The sequence below is a fragment of the Nicotiana tabacum genome, chromosome 8 (assembly GCF_000715075.1).
Source record: "Nicotiana tabacum cultivar K326 chromosome 8, ASM71507v2, whole genome shotgun sequence".
Lineage (NCBI taxonomy): Eukaryota > Viridiplantae > Streptophyta > Magnoliopsida > Solanales > Solanaceae > Nicotiana > Nicotiana tabacum.
In genome coordinates this window covers 183,981,128-184,005,601 of record NC_134087.1, presented here as the reverse complement: position 1 = coordinate 184,005,601, position 24,474 = coordinate 183,981,128, and the positions used below count along the sequence as shown (strand labels likewise).

The following is a 24,474-nucleotide window of genomic DNA, read 5'->3' as shown; positions in this document are numbered from 1 at the left end:
TAAACCCTAAACTGAACTTTTCCCTTTAGTCAGCATTAGGGTTTTAAACCCTAAACTGAACTCTTTCCATTCAGCCAGCATTAGGGTTTTAAACCCTAAACTGAGCTTTTTCCATGCATGTCAGCATTAGGGTTTTAAACCCTAAACTGAACTCTTTCCTTTAGTCAGCATTAGGGTTTTAAACCCTGAACTGAACTTTTTCCTTTAATCAGCATTAGGGTTTTAAACCCTAAACTGAATTTTTCCTTTTAATCAGCATTAGGGTTTTAAACCCTAAACTGAACTTTCTCATTTCAGCCAGCATTAGGGTTTTAAACCATAAACTGAGCTTTTCCATGCAGTCAACATTAGGGTTTTAAACCCTAAACTGAATTTTTCCATTAGTCAGCATTAGGGTTTTAAACCCTAAACTGAACTTTTTCCATTCAGCCAGCATTAGGGTTTTAAACCCTAAACTGAGCTTTTCCATGCAGTCAGCATTAGGGTTTTAAACCCTAAACTGAATTTTCCCTTTAGTCAGCATTAGGGTTTTAAACCCTAAACTGAACTTTTTCTATTCAGCCAGCATTAGGGTTTTAAACCCTAAACTGAGCTTTTTCCATTTAGTCAGCATTAGGGTTTTAAACCCTGAACTGAACTTTTTCCTTTAATCAGCCTTAGGGTTTTAAACCCTAAACTGAACTTTTTCCATTCAGCCAGCATTAGGGTTTTAAACCCTAAACTGAGCTTTTACTTCCAGTCAGCATTAGGGTTTTAAACCCTAAACTGAATTTTTCCTTTCAGTCAGCATTGGGGTTTTAAACCCTGAACTGAACTTTTTCCTTTGATCAGCATCAGGGTTTTAAACCCTAAACTGAACTCTTTTCCATTCAGCCAGCATTAGGGTTTTAAACCCTAAACTGAGCTTTTCCTTCCAGTCAGCATTAGGGTTTTAAACCCTAAACTGAATTTTTCCTTTCAGTCAGCATTGGGGTTTTAAACCCTGAACTGAACTTTTTCCTTTGATCAGCATCAGGGTTTTAAACCTTAAACTGAACTCTTTCCTTTCAGTCAGCATTAGGGTTTTAAACCCTAAACTAAACTCTTTTCTTTTAGTCAGCATTAGGGTTTTAAACCCTAAACTGAACTCTTTCCATTCAGTCAGCATTAGGGTTTTAAAACCTAAACTGAACTTTTCCCCAGATGGTCAGTATTAGAGTTTCAACTCTAAAACGAAACTTCTCCCCCAGCTAGTCGGTATTAGGGCTCCAACCCTGAACTGAGCATTCACATCTTCTTTCATCAATTTTATGAACTTCCTGGCGAATAATTCACGAAATTTCCTAGTGAAACTGGGGCAGAAAATTTCGTTCGTTTGTTTTTTCCGCAGGTCTAACCCCGAGCCACACGGATCGAAACGACCCACAAGATGAGTTTCAACTCAGAATCTAAGAAGAAAAAGACAAAAGAAGATGTCCCAAGATACCAGAGAAAATGAAAGGCGGATCGCTCCAGGATTTGATTAAGGTCCAGAACTCTGCCAGTCGCGTCTCATTGAGTATCCCGGAGGTTAAACAAGCACCTACAACTCGCAAGCATCAAGATGCGGATCGAAGTCTCCAAGCAAAATCAGCTAAGACCCATGATCAAGTCACAAAAGAATCATAGATAGGGATCTTGTAACTAGCAGTTGACATGCATATAAGTATTTAGTTCAGTTTCAATTTTTCTTTGGTTGTAATAAGGCGGTCAGTAAAGCAGGTGACAACAGCAACAGCAGTAACAGCAAGCATCGCAGTCCCATGGTAGTCCCAGCTACCAAAACTTCCCGAACTACATTGACCTGATTCCTGTTTAGCCCAGGATATGTAGGAAACCTTTGGAGCAAAGGTTCGGTCAAATCTTTCAAAAATGCTTCACACGGAGTAGTCCATAGGCAAAAATCGCTCATATCCGCTCACTTTATCTTTGCACGAAAACCCTTCGTGTTTCCGAACAAAGAGGGGCAGCTGTGAGCACGTGATTTTTGTCTTACGCGACAATCGCTCCAAAAGAAATAAAAAATAATAACAAATGGTCCTGCTGTACAATTTTTGGATTTTATGTGACAATTTGTTAATTGTTTATGATGTTTGCCCATTGCTATTCTATTAAAATAAAATACAAAAAATGTGTGTGTCAGGCATAATTTGAACCATAATTCGGTTGTTAAATAGAAAATCATAAAATACGCATTTTTATACTGATTTGTTGTTTTGTTTAATCTTACCTACTTTTAACATTTTTTATATGTGTGTGATAAAAACATTAAACGTTAATTAATGGTTTTAATTTTATTTAATTAGGTTGTGTGTTTTTAGAAAATTAGAAATAAAGAAAAAAGGCTAAAATTTGTTGAAGTTGGGCTGATCCCCATTTCAAATTTAGGGCCCAAATGAGCAGCCCAAGTTACCAGTCCGAACAGCCCACCCCCAGGCCACAAAACGACGTAGTTTGACACCAAAACTACGTCGTTTCAATACCAATCCATCTCAACCATTCAAACCAAACTGATCCAACGGCCAAGATCCCACACCCCGTACCCACTAATAGACCCGACCCGTCTCACCCGGACCGACCCAACCCCTTTTAGTCTAAAACGACACCGTTCCCCTTTAACTGAAGGATCCTGGCCCTCCATATCGCCTCATCCAACGGTTGAAATCCGTTCATCCATTCCATATATAAGTTCCCACTCGTACCCTGCCCCCTATCCAATACCCCAGCCTTCATCGTCTTCACAAGAACCCCAAACCCTAGAGCAGCCTCTGTACACCTTCACCATGAAAGCCGGCGGCATGAATGCCGGTGGCCTTCACCTTAACACCATAGGACCATCTCACCCCCTAAACATGGACCTGTTGACCGTTTAGTTCGAATCATCCTCCAGGTCCTCGAATCTTCATTTGAAGATTCGAGCAAAACTCGATCTACGCCGATCTGCCCTAGATTCATACCAGACAATCCCCGGACCCCCCTCGTGACCAAACCATGCTTGGTTTGGTCCGAATCTAACCATGGAAGCCCAAGTTCCAAATCTACCTTCCACAAAACCTAAAAACCCCAAGCCCGGTCCGTGCCTGTTAAGCCAAGAGGTTAGGGTCTAATGGCCCTTAATCGAAGTGTTTCTCATCTGAGAAACCCTTCGATTAAAGTCCGTTCAACCTTAAAAAGGGTCTGTTCAAACACAAGCTGATTTTCTGTTCCTTCTTTCAAAGTTTTTAAGGTAAGTTTGTTTTCTCTTTGTTATTCAGTACGTGTGTGGTTTAGAGGTCTGTGCATATTTTGTGTAATTTGTCTCTGAATTTCTTTTATCAACTGTCAATTGCCCCCTTTTGCCCGGACTCCTGTATTCAGTCAAGTCTTTCTTCATAATGTGTGTGTGTAAAATGTATGTTCAATTGAATTCGTAATTGGTCATTCAATTAGCTCCCAAGGTCATTTCTGTATTAACATTGCAATCTGAACCCCTTGTGTGATACTATTTAAATGTCTGATTTTGGCTACGATTGTACATGTTATGATTAATATAGTCGGTTCGACATGTGTCGTCAATTAGTTTTAACTGCCTGAACAATAACAAATCGATTTGCTTCTGGACACATTTGCTTGAATCAATAAGGAACTGGGTTTGTTCACTTATAGTTGTTATTTTGAATCAGAAATGTAAAAGGATTGTTTTGTTTAATTACAGCTCTGAATTGGAGGACATGTGCACTTGTGCACAGCATGTGCACTTATGCACCACATGTGCATTGCGCACAACCTGTGTCCTGCATAAAGGCTTTTATTAAGTTTAAAGTAATTTGACAGCACATGCTGTCAGATTACATTCTGCTGCCCATATTCTGCTTTAAGTTTCAGAAATAATAAACCTTACTCAAAAGTAAGTTTGCCAGGGAATGTCATGGGGTTTGTTTTTATTTAAATGGTAAGTGGAAACTGAAAAGAAAGATAGCACATGGGAGGGGTGTTCTGATTGTCTAACAGGCTGTTAAAGGGCTGATTTTAGGTTGATAAAAGGGAATATAGAAAACTTAGGTTGAACATTGAGAATTGAGTTCTGAAAACAGAAAACTGGAAAAGATTTCTTTTGATAACTCAAGTATAATTTCAAAAACTGAAGATTGACATTGGATTTTGAAAGGAGATAGGGAGAGGGATATCATAAAAATCAGAAACTGCTTTCTTCTTGCTGTTTGTTTGATTCTTAGTTTGTTCAAACTGTTCAAATCAGTTCTGTCTTCTTTCAAGTATCGGCTAAGTCTATGGTTTGGATTTGTATTGTTTGTTTCTCCTGGAATTGAGTTGCCTGGATCCCTGATTCCATACTACTGGGAATTTGCTTCATTCTGCCATTTCTCCATCGGCTCTAGTTGCCTCTTGCACTGGGATTTTGTTCTATTTGTACCTGCTGTTACTGCTGCTGTTTGGTATTGCTTCTATTGCTCTACTGACCCCTTGCTTCTTCTGTTGTATCCAACATCCAGGTACATACTAAGACTTTCCATCTGATGTAACAATGAAGGCATGAAAAATAAAAGATATTGAAGAAGTTTAAGTATATGTTGTAATACTCCTAGAATAAGTAATGGGTTTTGTATAATTGATTAGTTTACAACGCAATAGCATGAAAGGATATGTTAACTAACGCCTGATTGAATTCTAGTCCTCTTTTTTTTTTTTTTTTTTTGTGGTTGTTTGTTAATACATGGTATGTATACCCCAACCTTATGGAATTTTTTTCTGTTTTATTTTTCCTTTTACCAGGTCCCGTTAGGCAGTACATAGGGTCACTTTCGAATCCCATTAGTAACAATGTCTAGTAGCTGATTCCTCTGATCTAGTCTAATTAAGTTTAGTTAAATTCAGCTCAAGAAATGTTAAGAATAAGCGTAGCATTTCGTCAATTTCATATGCATTTTTATCAGAGTAAAAGTATGTTCCATGAGATACAATGTTCTTCGCCTCGTAATTAGATAATCAATAAAAGGATAGGATTAGCTAAACATGCCATTTAATCAGCATACATTGTTCTTTCTTTCATTTTAGGGACAAACATAATAGAAATGTAGTCACTTTAGGATATCCCTTCTAAAATAGAGACGAGCCTCGCCAAATAAAAATGTAATTGCGAGGCCCTCAATAACTAACCATAATAAACATTTAGAATTCAGGACAGGCCGTTTAGTGAATCTCATGGCCTTCTCCAAAAAATAATAATGCGTTAGACTCTTTAGGCGCGGCTTAATTAAATTATATTCTTAAATTCGGGTGCACATTGATGTGACCCAAATCCAAATCTCAACGGAGTCAAAATGTGTTGACGATCACGGGTGCATTGATTGTGACGTGGTTCGAGATGCATTTTCACGACGTTGCAATTCTATAAAAAAAATGACAATAATAAAAGCGGTTTAAACTTAATAAAAGCACATAAGTCATAACATGTATTTAAATCAGATATTCAGCCATTATAACAATTTAAGCGACCGTGCTAGAACCACGGGATTCGAGGGTGCCTAACACCTTCCCTCGGGTCAACAAAATTCCTTACTTAGAATTTCTGGTTCGCAGACTTCATTTGGAAAAGTCGAAAATTTCCTCGATTTGGGATTCAAGATAAACCGGTGACTTGGGACACCAAAAGCCAAACCTTTCCCAAGTGGCGACTCTGAATTAAATAAATAATCCCATTTCGAATATTTTCACTTAAATTGGAAAAACTCCACCCGCGCATTTTAGCCTTCGGGACGGGCGCGCAAAAAGGAGGTGTGACAGGAACTACCGAGGGACCGATGCTCATCATAATCTCCCCCTTATCAGGGATGTGCTAGATATGCTGGTGGACGGACAGGTAGATATGTACCTACACTTACTTGTTTAAATTGAGTTGTGTTGCGTATACTCACTTTTATGTTATTATTTGGCAGTTCATCTGGACGCCATATAGCGACGAGTTGGTAGCTCAGCTGCCCTTTTATTGCTCATTCGATCGAATGCTTTGGAGCACCTCCGTCCCGATGATCTTCTTCGATATGGTTGAGTATCATGCCACAGAGCGTGTGCTTCGCCAGTTTCACCGTCCCCAGCCTATACCTAGGGATCCTAGATGGGTGGCTATACACTATCAGCGGGATGACCGTGCCAGGCTGGACGATATATATATGGGATGGTTGGAGCAGCAGGTCCTTATTTGGGAGGAGCACCGAGCTGACCGTATTCCGCCAGCACCTACATTTACCCAGGAGGCCACTATTCATATGTATGCATCATGGTACCGCCGTCACACCCGACTGATTATCGGGAACCCCATTCATGTACTTGGCGAGTGCTACAGACCATACGCCGGGAGACACGAAACACTGGTATGTTTTTGGGCTTATTAATATCGTATAATTGTTATATTGTGTTATTTAATTAATATTTTAAATATTTCACAGGCTATTGGGCATCATCACTTCTACCAGTTGGGACAGGAGGTGCAGCAGCATACTGACATCCCTACAGTCGTTGACTATGGCCGGCGGGTGACACAGTTGGCTCGTCGGACCCTGTTTCAGGCGAGAGATGCCGTGAGGTTGGACCACGAGGATCAGTATGCAGCACCAGAGGACTACCATCGGGGTAGGGGTGTCCCACGAAGCAGGGGTAGGGCACGAGGGAGGGGTGCCCTACGAGGTAGGGGTGCTCCACGGGGTCGCGGGGGACGCCGAGGAGGTGGTCCCCAGCAAGGGCGTTGAGGCACCTGTCGACCCACCTATTGAGGGACATGATGAGGACTTTGGAGTTGTGGAGCTTGGAGATGATCAACCGGGTTATATACCTCGGCAAGATGAGCCTTCCACTAGCATGCCTTCGTACAGCCTTCAGCTATCTCTGCCAGCATCGCAGGTCACCCCGTCAGGAGCATTGTCGATCACGGGTACATTCGACGAGGATGTAGACCAGTACTTTGCATGCCCATCTACCGCAGCTAAGGATCGACCCACCCGGGATGTGGATGACGGGCGCAGGTTGAGTTATGCCTCATCCCCGACGGTTGATGCAGATCTATCACAGGTGCAGGTATGTTTGTATTACTTTAAAATTTCAATTTGTTTTTTTCCCTTAATGAGTTGCCATTAATTAATTTTTAACTTTCTTATGAAGGCATCGTCCCAGCCCATCTTTGAGGCCACTACATGCTTTGATGAGGACACCACTGATGCGTATATTCAAGAGGCCGACGAGGCCACGGTGGGAATATATTTTTTGACTTAACACGTACAATACAAATATACTTTGTCACATGCTAAGTTTAGTACTTGTTTTGTAAGTTGCTGATGGCCCGACGGTCTATTCTTCCGATCCTGCCAGTTGTGGTGTCGATGCTGCTGCACATCCTCACATAAAGAGGCGGCTTGATGATGATGATCCAGATAGTGTACCCGGGCGACAGGGGATGCGACTCAGGCCAGTAGCAGCACTGAAGCACACAGGCTGCGGGACTCACTGATTTACTTAGATTTTTAGTTTGTGTAAATAGTGCATTATGTATATAATGATAACAATTATCGTTTAACAACATTTATATTTTAATTGCATTTGAACAACAGTTTTACTTAAACAGTACACAAGAAACACAAACATTGCAAAACGTAGTACTATACTAGAACTAAAACCATCACTGCACAAAGGATAGCAGTACACAGAAAAACAAACAATAGAACTAAAACCATCACTGCACAAAGGATAACTAAAACCAGCTTTTTTCACATGGTTTTCATCTTTTTCAGAACGACAAGACAACTCCATAAAACGTAGTACTATACTACGCTTTATGTGTTAAATTTTTCTGCAATAAACCAGCTTTTTTCACATGGTTTTCATCTTTTTCAGAACGACAAGACAACTCCATAAAACGTAGTACTATACTACGCTTTATGTGTTAAATTTTTCTGCGATAAACCAGCTTTTTCATATGGTTTTCATCTTTTTCAGAACGACAAGACAACTCCATAAAACGTAGTACTATACTACGCTTTATGTATTTTGTCTCGCCTATAAATAACAGCATCATTATAGTTATTTTGTGTGCTCAAAAATTAGTAAAAGCAAATATTTCATTAAAAGTAAGGGTTTTTTTTTTACTAAAAGCAAATATTTCATCAAATGGCTCAACCTCTTCGTGCGCCAAAGTGCAACTGTGGAAAAGAATGCTCGATGCAAAATTGTTGGGACGATGGTGAAGTTGGACGCCGCTACTGGTGCTGTATGAACCAGTTATACAAGGTTTCCAGCGAACCTATTTGTGATTTTCAGGAATGAGTTGATGAACCATGTTATCAGGAATGCTACAGAGAACAACTGCAATTTCTTCATAATATGTGTTTATGCCAACGGAAAACACAAAGAGAAATCGATAGAATTATTGTAGAAATGAGGGCGAAACTGAAGGAGGTGAGAGAAGAAAAATGGAAAGCACAATGGAATTGTGAAGCACAAAAGGAACGAAAAGAAAAATATAAACGGGAACTTGCGGAAGTTATTCTCCAACACAACCTCACCCCCCAATATAGTGAAACCCTTATTTTTGTCATTTCGGACATTGTAAAAAAATAATTGATAAGGATAAGAGAGAAGTATGAACGTAAGTTTGAAATAAAGTATGAATGAATTTTTATAAAATTGAAATGCCTTTAAATAAGGCAAGTCCGACGTTGGGGTGTAGAATTTTTCTATGTAAAACGCAGTACAATACTACGTTTTATGTATTGAATTATTGTTATGTCAGTTCATTATTGGTGGGGGCAAAAATCAGAGTACAACACAATTATTTAATGTAAAACGCATTATTATACTGCGTTTTACAAATATATCTTAGTAAAACGCAGTATAGTACTGCGATTTACAATTTTTTTAAAAACAAAAACGCAGTACTATACTGCGAATTACTTTAACGGCAAAATTTCCGTTAAAGTAATTCGTAGTATAATACTGCATTTTACTCATTTATGTAACTTTTTTTTTAAAGTAGTACAAAAGTGCTTTTTGTCAAAAAAAAAAAAAATGATTAAAAAGGTTTCGGACTACAGACATCCAACACAGATGCTTCCATCCCCAGAAATCCAAAGAAAAACACACACACACACAGTGAACAAAAGAAATGGCAGTTCTAAATTGCTACTACCTCTCAGTAACCTCAACGGCCACACCAAAATCTCAAGAATCTGCAAACAATTCATCCCCAACACAATCCCAACAACCACATCCAAGGCAAACAAAAGTGATTCTTCCTAAAAAGAAGCCTATGAAATGGTCTACTGGGGATGCTCCAGGTGATTATGGGGGCCCACCTACTACAACTAAGCTTAGAAAATACTGGGGTCAGGATGTAGACCCTCTCACTTCTGATGATTTTATTTGGAACAAAGATTTTATGGGTCGTATGAAAAAGTATGTTCAGGATTCTCAAGAAAATGATACTGCCTCTCGCTCTGCTCCTAAAAAGGTCCAATCTTTCCGTACTAATCTTGGCCTTTTGAGCTATTCTAATAGCCCGTTTGGCGAAAAGCAATTCTGCTGAGAAACAGCTTGTGTTTGGCTAATTAGACTTCTGAGCATCAACTTTTGTTTGGCAAGTTTTAAAAAACTGATTTGTAAATGTATTTTTTTCAAAATTGCTTCTCAAAAAAGTGCTTTAGGATAGAAGCAAAAAAGTGTTTAGGAGAGAAGCTGTTAAGATTAAGGTGAGAAGTTTAAAGCTAAATGGTTTAAAGAAAAGTATATCTTTTTTGACAGACTGAAGGACAAAAAAAAGCATGAGGAAGTACTTTCTTAATTCTGTTAATTGTTTGGTTTCTTGAGAATTTGAAATGTTGATACAAAATATGAAAGCCCTTTGTTCTTGAAACAACGACTCTTTTCTCTTCTCGAGTTTTTTTTTTTTTTTTGGTTATTGAAGTTGAACTGCCTTACAACTTAGCTTTTTTTTTGCTAGACTGCATATGTTGGGATAAGTAATTTTTTTTTTTTTAAGTGATAAAGAAACTAGCATTTCATTGATATCACACCAAGCTGGTCTTAAAATTGTTTAACCTGAAATTGTGTTCCTAGGTCAAGCAATTGAGTTTATGATTTTAGGCCACAAAGTAATCTGATTAAACTAAGATAATTGAACCTTTGTTGATACGAATATAATGAAAATAGTGTAATAAAAACAACAAGCTAAATAATTGAACGAAGTAGACAAAGATCAAGATAAAGAGATTCTTATTGATTGGTCCAAGCCTTGAAACGCGAGAGCAATGAGCACAGAGAGTCTGCTATAGATTCAGTATAGTATTTGTACATTAGAATGAATCAATTACAATGTCGGGGAGAGGGGATATTTATAGGATAATATAATTGCAACCGTTCCCGATACTTCTCTCACACGTTTCATCTGTTACCAGCAGTAAAGGCGAATCCCGACCGTTACGCTAGCTGAATTGTAACTGTCTGACGTGCTTAATGGTGAATCCTGAATATCTCGGAGTTTATTGGTGCGTAAGTACTAACTGCCCTGATGTTTATAATCATTCGGATGGGTTACTCCGGAGCTGCATTGTTCGGTATTGAGGAAGTGGACCAGGGCTAACTTCCCGGATGGTTCCTTGGTCTTCGTCTAGGATGACTTTAGCTGAACAGGAGTTGACTAGGAAAATCTTAATGCGCTTGCCATGTGTTGACTCTTGTGCATGCCATGTGTCGAGTATGTTTTTCCAGTACAAAAATACCATTTACATAGAGGACCACTGATTTGTCTTAAAAGATCAATTATTTAGTATTGGAATGAAATGTGCCCGAATAGAGAAGAATGGTAGGATTCATGTAGCTGACCCCAAGGATTGAGGCATGGTTAATTGATTGATTGATTGATTGAACTTCTTTACGGATTCACTGTTGTGTTGTTCTGCGATTAATTTTAATATTTTCTGAGGAATCTTTCTTAGTCGGCCGGGCTCAAATTATTGGTATATTTCTTGTCTTTCTGCATGTCAAGGAATAAAGTAATGTTAGTTATTGAATGGTTGCATTTCCATTTTTTTAAGTGAATTGCATGAAACTACAGTTTGTTTCTTTACTTTTCTGTAGTCTAAAAATGTTGTTTTGCTTCTAGAGGGTAGAATCACGAGCATTTGGTTTATATACCATTTCTGTTTAAATGGTTGCTTTATTTTCTTTGTGATTTAATATCAACTTGATCTCTGAACAGGAAGAGTCATCTGGATTTCTTAGTTTAAACAGAGTCATGAGTCTTGACAGGTGAGACTCCTATTCTTCCTTTCTTTTGAAATCAGATATATGAGTTCCTTCATCCTCTAAAGTAATTGCTTTTTGATAGTGTAGTTTGGATGTTGACTTGACTGAGAAGCTAATAGCCCGTTCAAAACCTATTCTAGACACCGCAATCGAGGAAACTCAGGTATGCCTATTAAAAGTCACTTGGCTTTAGCTATTTGAGCATTTGTCTTCTTATGCTCGTCGTGATTTCAGGCTAGTGTAAGGGCATCTCAAAGATGGAGACCAGCACCAACACGACGCGAGCAGGAGAAGTGGGATAGGGCTGCAAAAGCTGCAACTGGGGGCAGCGTATGTCATCAGAACTGCCTAAAGAGTTCATTTCTTGAAATTTGATTTGTTGTTTTTTGGCTCAAAACATGTCTCCCTCCTGAGATATAGAAAATATGCTACTTAACCTTCTAATTCTGGGTTTTCAATTCCTCAGGAAGTGTTACTCCGGGAAACAAGATGTACAAAAGGGGATCCAAAAGTTTTAGCTGCTCAGTCAGAGGAGCAATATCTTAAGGTACTTGTTTAGTGTTTACTCCACATGAATCATACTCTTGATTGAGATCTGTCGACGCTGTACAAATTCACACAACAACAACAACGACCCAGTAAAATCCCATTAGTGGGGTCTGGGGAGGATAGTGTGTACGCAGACCTTACCCCTACCCCGATGGAGTAGAGAGACTGTTTCTGAAAGACCCTCGGCTCGAGAAGACAAAAGACAAAAAGAGACAATATTAGTACCACCCCAGAAATCATAGGAAAAGTACAACAACATGGAAACCAGAAGATAGAGAAGATAGATACAAAGCAAAAGCTGTAAACAATAAATAGACCCGGCACTATAAGAAGCGAAAGAGTAGTAAGACACCACATTGCCACTAGCCTCATGAAGGTACGAGATAAGGAAAGACTCAACTGCCTCCTAACCTACAACCCTAATCCTCGACCTCCATAACTTCCTATCAACAGCCATGTCGAAAATCTGAAGCTTCGCCATGTCCTGCCTGATCACCTTTCCCCAATACTTCTTAGGCCGCCCTCTATCTCTTCTCGTGCCCTCCACAGCCAACCGTTCACACCTTTTACCGGAGCATATGTGCTTCTCCTCTATACATGTCCGAACCATCTAAGCCTCGCTTCCCCCATCTTGTCATCAATGGGAGCCACGCGCACCTTCTCTTGAGTAACATCATTCCTAATCTTATCCATCCTAATGTGCCCGCACATCCACCTCAACATCCTCATTTTTGCTACTTTCATCTTCTTGATATGTGAGTTCTTAACAGGCCAACATCCAGACCCATACATCATGGCCGGTTTTATAAAACTTACCTTTGAGTATCGGTGACACTCTCTTGTCACACAGGACTCTAGATGCTAACCTCCAATTCATCCACCCCACCCCAATATGGTGTTTGACATCCTCGTCGATCTCCCCTCCCCTGGATAACTGACCCAAGGTACTTGAAACTGACTCAAACCTCACATCTACGCCCACTTCCCTCGGCTCAGTGCTAAACTTACACTCCAGGTATTCCGTCTTCGTCCTGCTCAGCTTGAAACCTTAGACTCAAGAGGATTTGTCCAAACCTCCAGCCTCTCGTTAACACTGGCTCACGACTCATCAATCAGAACTATGTCATCAGCGAATAGCATACACCATGGCACCTCCCGTTGAATATGGTGTGTTAACGCGTCCATCACCAGGGCAAATAAGAACGGACTGAGCGCAGAACCTTGATGTAACTTTTAAAATATTTGATTTTCTTTCCTTTGCAGTTGAAGGACAAATTACAGTTTGTCACCCTCGGGATTGGTGGTGTTGGCATACTTTCAGCTTATGTATCTTATTCTCCTGAAATTGCAGCAAGGTAAACTAGTTGACTTTCTATAGGTTCTGGTTCTTCACTATCTCTTTCGAATTAGTGTATGGTCCGACTCAAATGATGTTGTAGTTTGGCCTAACCCCTTAACCATTAAGCTAGCTTTCCTTAAGTTAGTATTTGCGAACGAAGGAAATCGTGATGTTGTTACTGAACAAATAGCAATTTCATTCAATGAAATGACCAAATCTTCTAGTATTCTTTCCATATCCTTTGTCAAGCCAGGGCTGTTTTATTTCAGTTTTGCTTAGATGAATTTATGTTTCCCAACTTGTTGTAAGGAATAAATTGCCTTTTGAATAAAGCTGGTAATCTGCACATATGCCGTGAAGCTTTTAAAACTGGTGTTGATAAATATTACTCCTATGTATTTCAGCTGACCAGTTATGGTGCTGGGTTACTTGGTTCTTTCATTTTCATGTACATGTATATGTTTGGTGTTGATAAAATGTTATGTGTTTCGTCTGTCCAGTTATGGAGCTGGGCTACTTGGTTCATTGATGTACATACGTATGTTGGGGAACAGCGTTGATTCTATAAGGACAGATGGACCCAAAGCGCTTATCAAGTATGCTTTTCATGATTCAATCTTTAGCTGATGACTCCTCCTTTATATGTTTATCTTGAATATATTAGTGTTGTCTTTTATCTTCCTTCTTAATCATAGCCAGAATGTAGTTCCATAATCTTTTGCTCACGAAACTGAATATGATTTCCATATTACAATTTTGTTGTCTTATGCAGGAGAAACATTGTTCTGTTTAATGAGTAGATACCTTTAGAATGAAGTATCATTACATCTGTTTGTCTTTTAAGCTTCTGGTTCCTATCTTTCCCTTTTTCCCTTGTCTCCTTCTCCAAAACCCCAGGGGTTTAATGAGTAGATACCTTTAGAATGAAGTATCATTACATCTGTTTGTCTTTTAAGCTTCTGGTTCCTATCTTTCCCTTTTTCCCTTGTCTCCTTCTCCAAAACCCCAGGGGAATGCGGGGTGGGGGAAGAGACTGGGTTCAAACTTTTCACACCAAAAGTGTTGCATCCACTAGTAAGTTAGGATACTAAGAGGGAAAGTTAATTCAGGCTAGCTTTTTATCATTCTTGTATGATCTGCATGGTATATGTGTGCTACATCGTGGAAGTGCTATAATTATCATATCATTTATGAAGCTATTTGACCATATGGGCTCCAGTAATTTAAGATACATGGGTTAGTATGAGTTTCTCCAAGTTAAAGTTGTTAATTTAACAGCAAATACAAGCTCAGGAAAGATCCATGACGTAAACTAACGAAGTTTCTCATAACAATGAGTTTACACCAAGGGTTTGCCTTGAGCCCGATCTTACTTATCCTAGTTATGAATGAGGTAACAATAGTATTTTTTTCCACCAATAGAAGTATTGGGGGGAGGTGATTAGGCAGGATATGGCGAGGCTTCAGATTTCCGAGGACATGACACTTGATAGGAACACGTGGAGGTCGAGTATTAGGGTTGTAGGGTAGGAGGTAGTTGAGTCTTGGCTTATGTCATGAGTTTGTGAGTCTAGTCTGGTAGGTATACTATTTCGCTTTTGCTTTGTATCTTTCTTCTTGATTGCATGTTGTTCCTATTTTTCATATTATTTCTGTGTTGTTACTGATATTGTCCCCTTTTTGTCTTTTTGTTTTCTTGAGCCGAGGGTCTTTCAGAAACAGTCTCTCTACTCCTTCGGGGTAGGGGTAAGGTCTGCGTACACACTACCTTCCCCAGACCTCACTAGTGGGATTTCACCGGGTCGTTGTTGTTGTTGTTGTTGTTGTTGTAGTTGTTAGCATACAAGATAACTTTTCATGTTATATGCTATTTGCAAATGGCATTGTATTAATCAACGAAATAACAAAGGAGTCGACCAAAACGTTGAACTATGAAGTAATATAGAGAAGGGTTTTAAGATAAGTAGAAGTAAGACAGAATATGTGCACTTCAACTTTGGTCGTCATAGAAGAATGAAGTTGAAGTGAGATTAGAGGATTCTTGTGGGAGGTTATAGGCAGTTAAGATATCTAGGCTCTGTGATTCAAGGGAATAGAATAATAAATGAATATGTAACACATAGAACTTTAATAGGATGACTGAAGTGGAGGATTGCTACGAGAGTGCTATGCAATAAAGATATCTATGAGAGTGAAAGGCAAGTTTTATAAAACGATGCTGACACCGATAATGTCATGTCAGAGAATATGGGACTCAAAAACCCAATATATCCACGAAATGAATGTTGTAGAGATGTGAATGTGAATTTGGATGCGTGATCATATAAGATTACACAGAAGAAAATAGAAGATAAAACAAGAGAAGGTAACATGAGATGGTTCAACCGTCCTCTGCATAAACCTTTGAATACAGGTAACTAAAGGAGACAAGTTATATATGAAATCACATGGAAGGAAGTAGACACCTACACTCCCCCAGAATATATGGAATTTAGTGAATAACAGAACACAATGGAAGCAAAAGATCCATATAGGCAATGCCGGCTTGTTAGGATTAAGGTTCAGTCGTATTGGTACACTTGAATTAGGTCTGGTGCTAGCTAGGGGCCTGTTTAATTTGTTTAGAGATCTTTATGTTGGTATAAAATGTAGATAACTCTAGTATCTGAGAACCCTAATCTCTTTTAGAGGATAGATTATGAAGTATTGGCATGTAACATGTTTAACTGCAATAAATGGGTATTGAGAATTTATATAGCTAAGCCGAACTATTTTGGGCTGAGGTATAGTAGTTGTTCGTCATTTGTAATATTTGTTTGTTCAGACCTAATTCTAACAATCATATCAAAGAAGGGTTTAGATTAGAAGTTTTCTTTCCATTTTCTTAGTGGAATTGGACCATGATCCTCCACTCTGCATAAGATACACATTGCCTGGTTCTGGAAAAATCTCTGGTAGGGGACGTGGTCAATTTTTCTTTTTATCGTCGTGTTTGTGGATTTTCTTTTTGGTGGCAAGTCATGTACATTGTGCTGAGACTCTACATAAAGATGACCCTTGTTTATGGTTTCTGCTGGTGAATAGCTGACCGTATGATCTTTCGCACATGCTAATAAGATATTTTATTTGCACAAATGAAAATTCAAAAAGAAGAATGTTTGAGTAAACCATTATTGGCAAATAGGCTTAAATATGTATGATGGTCATCGTCAATGTGTTGATGGGAACTTTAACATCCTCCTCCTCTTTGTACCTTGTCCCTGGATTAAAAATAGGTAAATATATGTTTTTAGGTTTACTTTTTTAACATCCTCATCCTCTTCATACTTTGTCAGACTTGCAATTACCATTTTCAGTGTACATGATCAGCTAGGTAAATAGAAATCCAAGACATGATATCATTATTGAATCCCTAACTGACATAGGAATAGTAATCATATCACTAATATACCATAAATGACTAGCTTGAGTTTTGATTAATTAACTTACAAGAAAGCTTTACTTGCAGGGGAGCAGCTGGGCAGCCAAGGCTATTGGTTCCTGTTGTTTTAGTCATGATTTATAACCGGTGGAATGGGTAAGGATCTTCCACTATCATCATAATGCGTCAAAACACGTGTGGATAGAGTAGTAATTGTTTCAAAGAAACTTCTCTTATAATTTTTCTTGATGGGTAAAGAAATTGGAGGTAGCTTCAGTTTCTTCTATTCACATTTTACTTTCAAGATTTAGTAGAGACCTTTTCTTATATAAAAAGAAGATTTGGATCAGATCTTTGGTTTACTAAATACAGAAGTTAACCACTTATCTGCCAAAGACCAAAAAAGGAACTTAGTAAGCTGCAGAAAGTTATTTACACTTGAGTTTAAATTTAATGTAATGGCATTAAAATCATTACTGTGTTGTGTTTCTTGTCTAAGATGTCCCAAGAATTTAGTCCATGACCAAAAGTCGAAGTGCAATTTTCACTCAGTTCCATATGAGCACCTTGAGACTTGTCCAGTAATAGCTGTAACACCACTAAAAAGGACATTACCAACAATTCTGAAATAGCTTGAACCTGTTACTGATTATGTGGAACTAATCATTTTAGACTTTATTCTATCCTATGACCGTTTGGAGCAAGCTTTGTCGCTTTATATTGCATAAAAGTGGCTTAAGTTTGTGTCATTTGCTTGCTTAATTTGGTTTCTTTTCAGGATCCTTGAGCCGGAGTATGGATTCATGCACCTTGACTTGATACCCATGTTAGTTGGATTCTTCACTTACAAGACTGCAACTTTTGCCCAAGCTATCGAAGATGCATTGACGACAGTTGTAGAAAAGAAGACAGAAACATAATTTTAATAGGTATGGCTCCAAACTCCCGCTTAGCAATGATAATTTCTACCTCAATGTTAACTTACTAAGGTGTATATGCTCACAACAATCTCCTCGTTTTAACCTTAGGTATGTAGTTCAAGCAATGATAAATTTTCGTGTAGTAAAGTTGAGCCTTGGCGTAAATGTGACCAGGAGGTCACGGATTCAAGCCGTGGAAACAGCCTCTTGCAGAAATGCAGAAATGCAGGGTAAAGCGGCGTACAATAGACCCTTGTGGTCTGACCCTTCCCCGGACCCTGCACATAGCGGGAGCTTAGTGCACCGGGCTACCCTTTTTATCCAGTTTTAACTAGGAGCAAGAAATACTGTTTTGTCCCTCTATTTTGAGTTTGCTTTCGTTTTCTTACCTTTTGCCTCCAATAATTGCAGAGACGAATTTCAGGAACTGCAAAAAGGGATTCAAAACATGGTTGACTAGTAGAATTCAAGAACATATTTCTGCTCTCACGTCTGTACTGTCGTGGGAAATAACAAAGAATTCAAGTGGAAGAGTGTTGGGAATTTAAGGTTCTGAATTCTTGGAATGGATAAGGTTAGGGGAAATGTATCTATTGTTATGTAGCTGGTCCAGACACCATTGTCATAATAAATTTATTAATTTATGAATGCAGTCATGCAATAAATCATATTAATTTACAGTAAGACTATAAATGGCCATGGACAAACAAAAAATGCTTCCAAATTATTGCAAAAGAAAACAAATTGGAAGGGGTAACATCAATAATAATTGGGCAAAATATAAAATTGGCCGGTCAATTGAATCAAATGGATGATTTCATCTTCCTAGAAGTCGGAGCTTGTGCTCAGACTATCACTATATAATTGGGTAAAATATAAAGGTCAACCGAAACTAGTTCGCATTATGTGGTCAAAAGTGTGTATATAATACACACAAAACAATAACAACAAACCTAGCGTAATCCGACAATACAATATTAGTTGACCAAAATAACCTTAATTACATCAAACATATATATATATATATATATATATATTTGGGAGTGACTAAAAATATACATTTATCCATACGATTTGCATAATGTTTTTACGTTCCTCATCTCTTCTTTGTTGGGAACAGCTATGAGAAGCCGAAAAGGGGCAATTCTAGAGGCCTTTGATAGTTGGAAAGTGCAAAAAAGGTGAGAGGAAATGATGTTCGTAATTTTTCTCTGGTAAAGAATAGTTGATTTTACACTCTAATTATTCATTCAATTTGATCTAAGTTGAATAAGAGGTCAATAGGCAAATGTTTGTACAAGAAATTAAGTGATATCATTGCTACATGAATGAGTTTACAAAATCGTATACAAAAATTACTCTATTTTTTTTTTTTTTTAGGTTAATAAATCTTGTGCTCTAGGTTATGAATTTATAGTTTGATGTAGAAGTACTTTATGCTATCAAAATTCCAGAAGTGATATGTCCTTTTATGAAAAGCAATACTGCTTACTGAGAAAATAAATCAAAATATTTCTGATGCTCGTTACCACCAACAGCTCTCGTAGCTCAGTTGGTTAGAGCACCCGTTTAGTAAGCGGGAGGTCTTGAGTTCGACTCTCAACGAGAGCAGAAGTGCGAATTACGACGTTTGTTTTTTTAAAAAAAAAATAAAAATCTTTGCTTCACATCCCCAATGAGATCGCCAGGACATTGAAAACTACAAGAATTTTTTATTTGCATGGGTAGTATTCGTTTCACAAGTTTCAGAAGGATGCTAAGGGTTTTGGCTTTCATCAGTAGATATCTTCCTATTTCCATCACATATGCATTTATTTTATCATTTTCTGCAACCCTAAAAAGACCAAGTTCAAACACTGCTTGAAAGCCTGATTAACTGCCAACAGGAGGGTACTGACAAGCCCGAAAATACAAAAATAGCTGGTCAAGCAGACACCAAGAGCCAGCAAGTTTTTTGTCATCTTTTCCCTCCCCAAACCCTACTTGTAACTTGTAAGATTCCACTGAATTTGTTGTGGTTGAAATCCCTCCCCAAACCCTACTTGTAACTTGTAAGATTCCACTAAATTTGTTGTTGTTTCACTAAATTTCAACCGGGGTTGCTTTCAGGTGTCAAGGACCATAAACTATTACAAGGAACGAGATCGCGTAATAGTGAAACGGAATTTCATTTCAATCCTCAATCACAGCCATCCTTCAATTTAGAAAAAGCTAGAAACACAAAATTAAGAATCGAATGTTGAGCTCTAAATGAGAATCCATTTGGTTGAAATACATGACCAAGTGAGTCAAAACAAGGAACCTCATTATTCCATTCACATTTGCATAGACAGTCACCACCATATGCCTAAAGCTCAAAAGATACTTTTCTTTACTCCATCGGAAGAAATAAAAAAGAACACCTATAAATTCAAAAAATATAATCAGGACGACAACGAGGGTCTGGTTCCGGCCAATACTTTCACCAAGCAAAAGAATAAAATGGTTAATTTACAGAGAAATAAGTTTAAGTTACAAGCTCTTATCAAGATTCTGAAAAAGTCTAAGCAAAAGTAGACCAAATCGAAGCCTGAAGTACATCTATCGCTCGTCTTCATGATAGCAAACTTGTATACTCTTGGCGAGGTTAACCAAAATATATGTATCACCTCCAAAAGATTTGTTGAAAAATGCACTGTTCTAGTCAACATTCCTTCTACAAGTAACCATCTGCTCATAAAAATAGAAATTTGTAAACTTTTCATTTGTTTCAAAGCAATTTCAAGCTAATCTCCCAAGAATAGCAACAAAATATTGTAAGAGAGGGAGGGGAGGCAACAAAAAGGAAACGATTCTCTTCTTTTCTTAAACTTCTATTTAGGAGCCGGAGTGCACCAACAAAACTTCTGACCCTATCAATTGCTAATTTCATAAATAAAGCTCAACAATTGTAAACTATTCCTTCAAAACATTGCCACCCAACCCCAAGGAGAAACAAGATCTGGATATAGCGGGACAAGTTAGCTAAACAGAATAGGTTATCAAAAAAGAAAAAAAAAGTTAGCTAAACAGAGTAGTATTTGTTGTAAATTTACAACATAGAATAAGGAGAAAATCAACTATAAATTGAAGCTATTTATTACAGTGCCAGACCAGTCATGGTGGGGGGAAAGAATTAAAGAATGACGACTTGAACACAGTACAAGAATATTCAGTGGACATTCTAAGATTATTATGGGACGAAATAGCAAATTAATTTGTTAAAATAAGATGCTTTATCCTTACAACTACCAACCTATGCTGACATAGTGATAAAGGAGAGAAATGGATTAAATGCAGTTACAAAAGCAATAAACATATAAGACTCATCTTGTCAAAAGAACAGATATAATGCAAACAATAGGCATACATATGCAAGCAGATGCACATTTATAACTAAAAGTAAATATATTTTCTTAATAAATAAAAATTTTCGCACAAATCCACATGCATAGGATCTTCACTGCTCTTATTAGCCGTCTTGTGAAGCTTAAACTGACTGTTATCTCAGATCCCTAGTGGCTCATGTAAACAATTTTTGCAGCCATTACATCAACCATTCCCCAGGTAGAAGTACATAGTCTCAAGACCATAACTATTACTGTGTTTTGAAACTACTGAAATTTAATGCTAATAACAAACTTTATCAATGTGTTTCAGAACACAGGGAAAAGTACGTATCTGCTTCTTTTTAATCACAGTCTGTTTAACAAACATGATTAGAAAATGCCTCCATAATAATGTGCCGTATATATTTGCGTGTGGCAGTTATAAGAGAAAGTGTAAGTAAAAATGCATTCTTGAAAATGAAATTGAATCGAACAAATCGAAATTACTCTAAAGGGAAAATGAAGTACTTGACGGAAAAGTACAGTTTTGATCATTATTAACCATTTAGTTCAACACCAGATTGCTTGAGGGATGAATAGTGTGGGGCTAGTGAGGGTAATGGGAAAGAAAAAGCTTAACAAAAAAGCATAACGCTATGCCAAATTAGCCCGAAACTCCCCATAGCCCCTCTTGCGGGAACATCTTTGCCACCAATATCCAAGAAAAGAAAGAAAAAGTTAAGAGCCAAAACCAACAGTTGGTCAAAGCGTCATGAAACCTCAAGAAACATCCACAGATCCAATCATCCAAGCCTTAAAAAAAAAAAGAATAAACGGTTGGTTCAAAGATCATTTTATTTCTTTAATGACCAATAAGATTTCAAAAGAATTTATCTAGTAAGATACATAAGCTAATTAATTTTGGTAAAACAAGAGACGCATACATAAATGAAGAGGTCGTTATCTAAACAGTTTACTTACAAGGCTAACGAATGTAGAATAGGGCCTGTTGTGCAAACTTATATAAGCCCTCAAAAGCAGATTCCTGACACATAAAAGACCCCACTTCCCAAGAAAGTTTTTTCCACTAGTTTTTGAGACTGGAAAGTTGAAGTCAAACAATAAAGGAGGCACTGCACAGCTAGGCCTAAGGAAGAAGGAAACGAAGTCGTAGAGCATGGGATGTCGCTCCACCAGCACTTATATGGGTTCTAAGGAAGGGGAGGAGAAAAGGAGAGTTTTTGCTGGTGTAGGTCTGACTTTGTGCATTTGAGAAATAGCCTCTTTTTGGTTCACCCATGAGGTTCCAGTCTGGCAGTCTAAAAACATTGGGTGTACTTTGTAAGGAACCATATTTTTGCAAGGCTATCCAACTTTCCATTCATAATAAAATTATTTCATGTTATCAAAAAAGAAAAAGTTACTAACAATCAAGAGGTTAACTGGTTTAGAGATACAATGGGCGCTCTTGAACCTGCATCTACTATATGGACTTTGCTCTAAATAGAACATCATTTACTAATTTTCATGTCAAATAAAATACTGTTTTTTCCCAAAACCTATGGAATAGTCAAGACATGTGAGATCAATGACAAATGTTCTTGACAACTAACCCATTTAAGATGTGTTCTACATTAGTTCTATCACTGAAACATGATTCAATGAGTAACTCAGGAAAAACTGAATGAATGCCAAATTCCGTCCTTCGCTAGACCTGGTCCCTTAATCTGTTCTCTATAATTGTCAACTTCATTCTGGCGTTTCTCGCACACATACAGGTAGAACCGAAGGACTGTTACACCACTAATTCTCACTTATCAGGCCTCCTAAATTTCTCAAGACCTTGAGATTATTTCAGGTTTAATTTCTTCAGTCATATTCAAAAGAATAATACTAGTGCATGCTACAAGAGGTAACTACAAAGGAGAAGTCAGGATAACCCAAACTGGCTACACAAATCCTAGTTTTTCTTTCCTCTGGAAGAACCAAATTAAGGAAAAAAGAGAAATTAAGAAACAAAGCCAAAAGCAGATACAATAAATAAACTGCTCCTAAGACAACATACCATCAGTATTAATAGAGGTGGATCCAAGATTTGAAGTTTATGCATTTCTACAAAGAACTAAAACTAATATATAATAAAATTGGGTTCATAGTCAATATTTAAAAATATTTAGTGGATTTCTTAATACATATAAAGGGTTTGGGCAAAAATTATTGCGTTCCCGTTAACCTATAGGTAATTGTAGATCTGCCTCTGATTAATCCGTTGGGAATTTCCCAAACATTAAATGTCAACAAACTTCTTGAATAAGAAACAAATTCATATATCTTGGTAACTAACATTCAAATTCAAAGCCTCTTTTTACAATACATACATAAATACGTACATACACACACTAGTATCAATTGGGTTGCTATTTAAAATGAAACAGAAGAAAGAAACAGCAAAATCTCCCACAAGGAATCATACATAGTCACTCACCAGCTTGTGAATTGCTCTTAGCGCGTTTAAGCTTTTCAAGCTGGACTTGTGACTCCATAATGAGTTTCATTCTTTGAATCTCCAAATCCTTTGCGAATTGCATTCTCTGCTTCTCCAATTCCACCATTTGTCTCTGCTTAGCATCTTCAACCCGTTCGTAAATCTCTGCAAACCTTCCTATTGCCTCAGCTAACCTACTACAACCCTCTGCCAATGCTCCACTCTCCTCCTTCCGAGCACCGGTCAGAGATATGGCCGCTGGACTTGAAGTTTCCGACTCCTCCTCTTCGTCCGATTCCTCAGAGACAGCTGCCGCAGCGGCTGCCGCAGCCATGGCGGAGAAATTTCTCCGGGAAACGGCATCCTCCATGGCTGCCGCCGGCCGCTTTGACCGAGGACCAACCGGTACTGCAGAAGGCGGGGGAAGAAGCATCGGAGGTGTCTTCCGGCGAGAAGCGACTGTTACCGGCGCCGGCGACGGTTTGAAATTATCGCCGATTAGAGCGTCGAGACCGTTGAAAAACGGCCACGGGGAGGCGTACCGGCCGTGGGATTGAGAAACCCTAGCTTTTTCGATCTTATACTTCTTCTTCAATGTATCGATGCGATTTTTGCACTGTATATCGGTGCGATATTGCTTCTTTGTGTGGCCGTGAAGGGCATTAACGGCGTTAGCCACCTCCTGCCAGTGCTTCTGCCGGAGATTGCCGCGTTTTAGCTCCAGGTAGTGGGACCCCCACGCTTCGATAAGAGTATGAGTCGCCGCCTCCGACCAGCAGTCCTCGCGAGCGGGAAAAGCCGCCGGTCGAGTTGACGCCGGCGGGATCGTCGACGGTGGAAGAGAATTAACTAGTTCGTTGTTGGTTGAGGGCGGTGGAGATGACGGAGAGGGAGGGGGAGACGGAGAATTATTATTCGAGGAGGGACTGGCGACGAGATCGTCGTCGGACATCGGAGTCGACGGTGAGACGGCGACAACGGAATTGAATTTGGTGAACGGTGGTGGAGGAATTAGGTTTAGCAGAAGAAGAAGAGAGGGGAGGGTGAGAAGTATACTGGTTGGTCGACGGCACATCGACAAAAATATGCCGACGAGGGGGTGGGGGTGG

At 38.6% G+C, this 24,474-nt stretch overlaps 2 protein-coding genes and 1 non-coding gene across 3 annotated transcripts; 2 read left to right on the top strand and 1 right to left on the bottom strand.

Moving 5' to 3' along the window:
- Positions 1-9,069: 9,069 nt before the first annotated feature.
- LOC107825131 (protein CONSERVED ONLY IN THE GREEN LINEAGE 160, chloroplastic) lies at positions 9,070-18,181 on the top strand. Its single transcript, XM_016651965.2, has 10 exons — positions 9,070-9,511; positions 11,258-11,307; positions 11,392-11,467; positions 11,539-11,634; positions 11,771-11,851; positions 13,117-13,208; positions 13,693-13,788; positions 16,701-16,769; positions 17,392-17,542; positions 17,945-18,181. Exons 1-9 carry the CDS (start codon positions 9,167-9,169, stop codon positions 17,531-17,533), a joined length of 1,047 nt encoding a protein of 348 aa, XP_016507451.1. The 5' UTR covers positions 9,070-9,166; the 3' UTR covers positions 17,534-17,542; positions 17,945-18,181.
- Positions 18,182-19,070: 889 nt separating this feature from the next.
- TRNAT-AGU (transfer RNA threonine (anticodon AGU)) lies at positions 19,071-19,144 on the top strand. The gene has a single exon. It is a non-coding gene; the product is annotated as a tRNA-Thr (tRNA).
- Positions 19,145-19,915: 771 nt separating this feature from the next.
- On the bottom strand, positions 19,916-24,474 carry LOC107825132 (trihelix transcription factor ENAP2). Its single transcript, XM_016651966.2, has 2 exons — positions 23,366-24,474; positions 19,916-20,242 (listed from the first exon to the last, which is right to left on the bottom strand). The coding sequence occupies exons 1-2, from the start codon at positions 24,438-24,440 to the stop codon at positions 20,229-20,231; spliced, it is 1,089 nt and encodes a 362-aa protein (XP_016507452.1). The 5' UTR covers positions 24,441-24,474; the 3' UTR covers positions 19,916-20,228.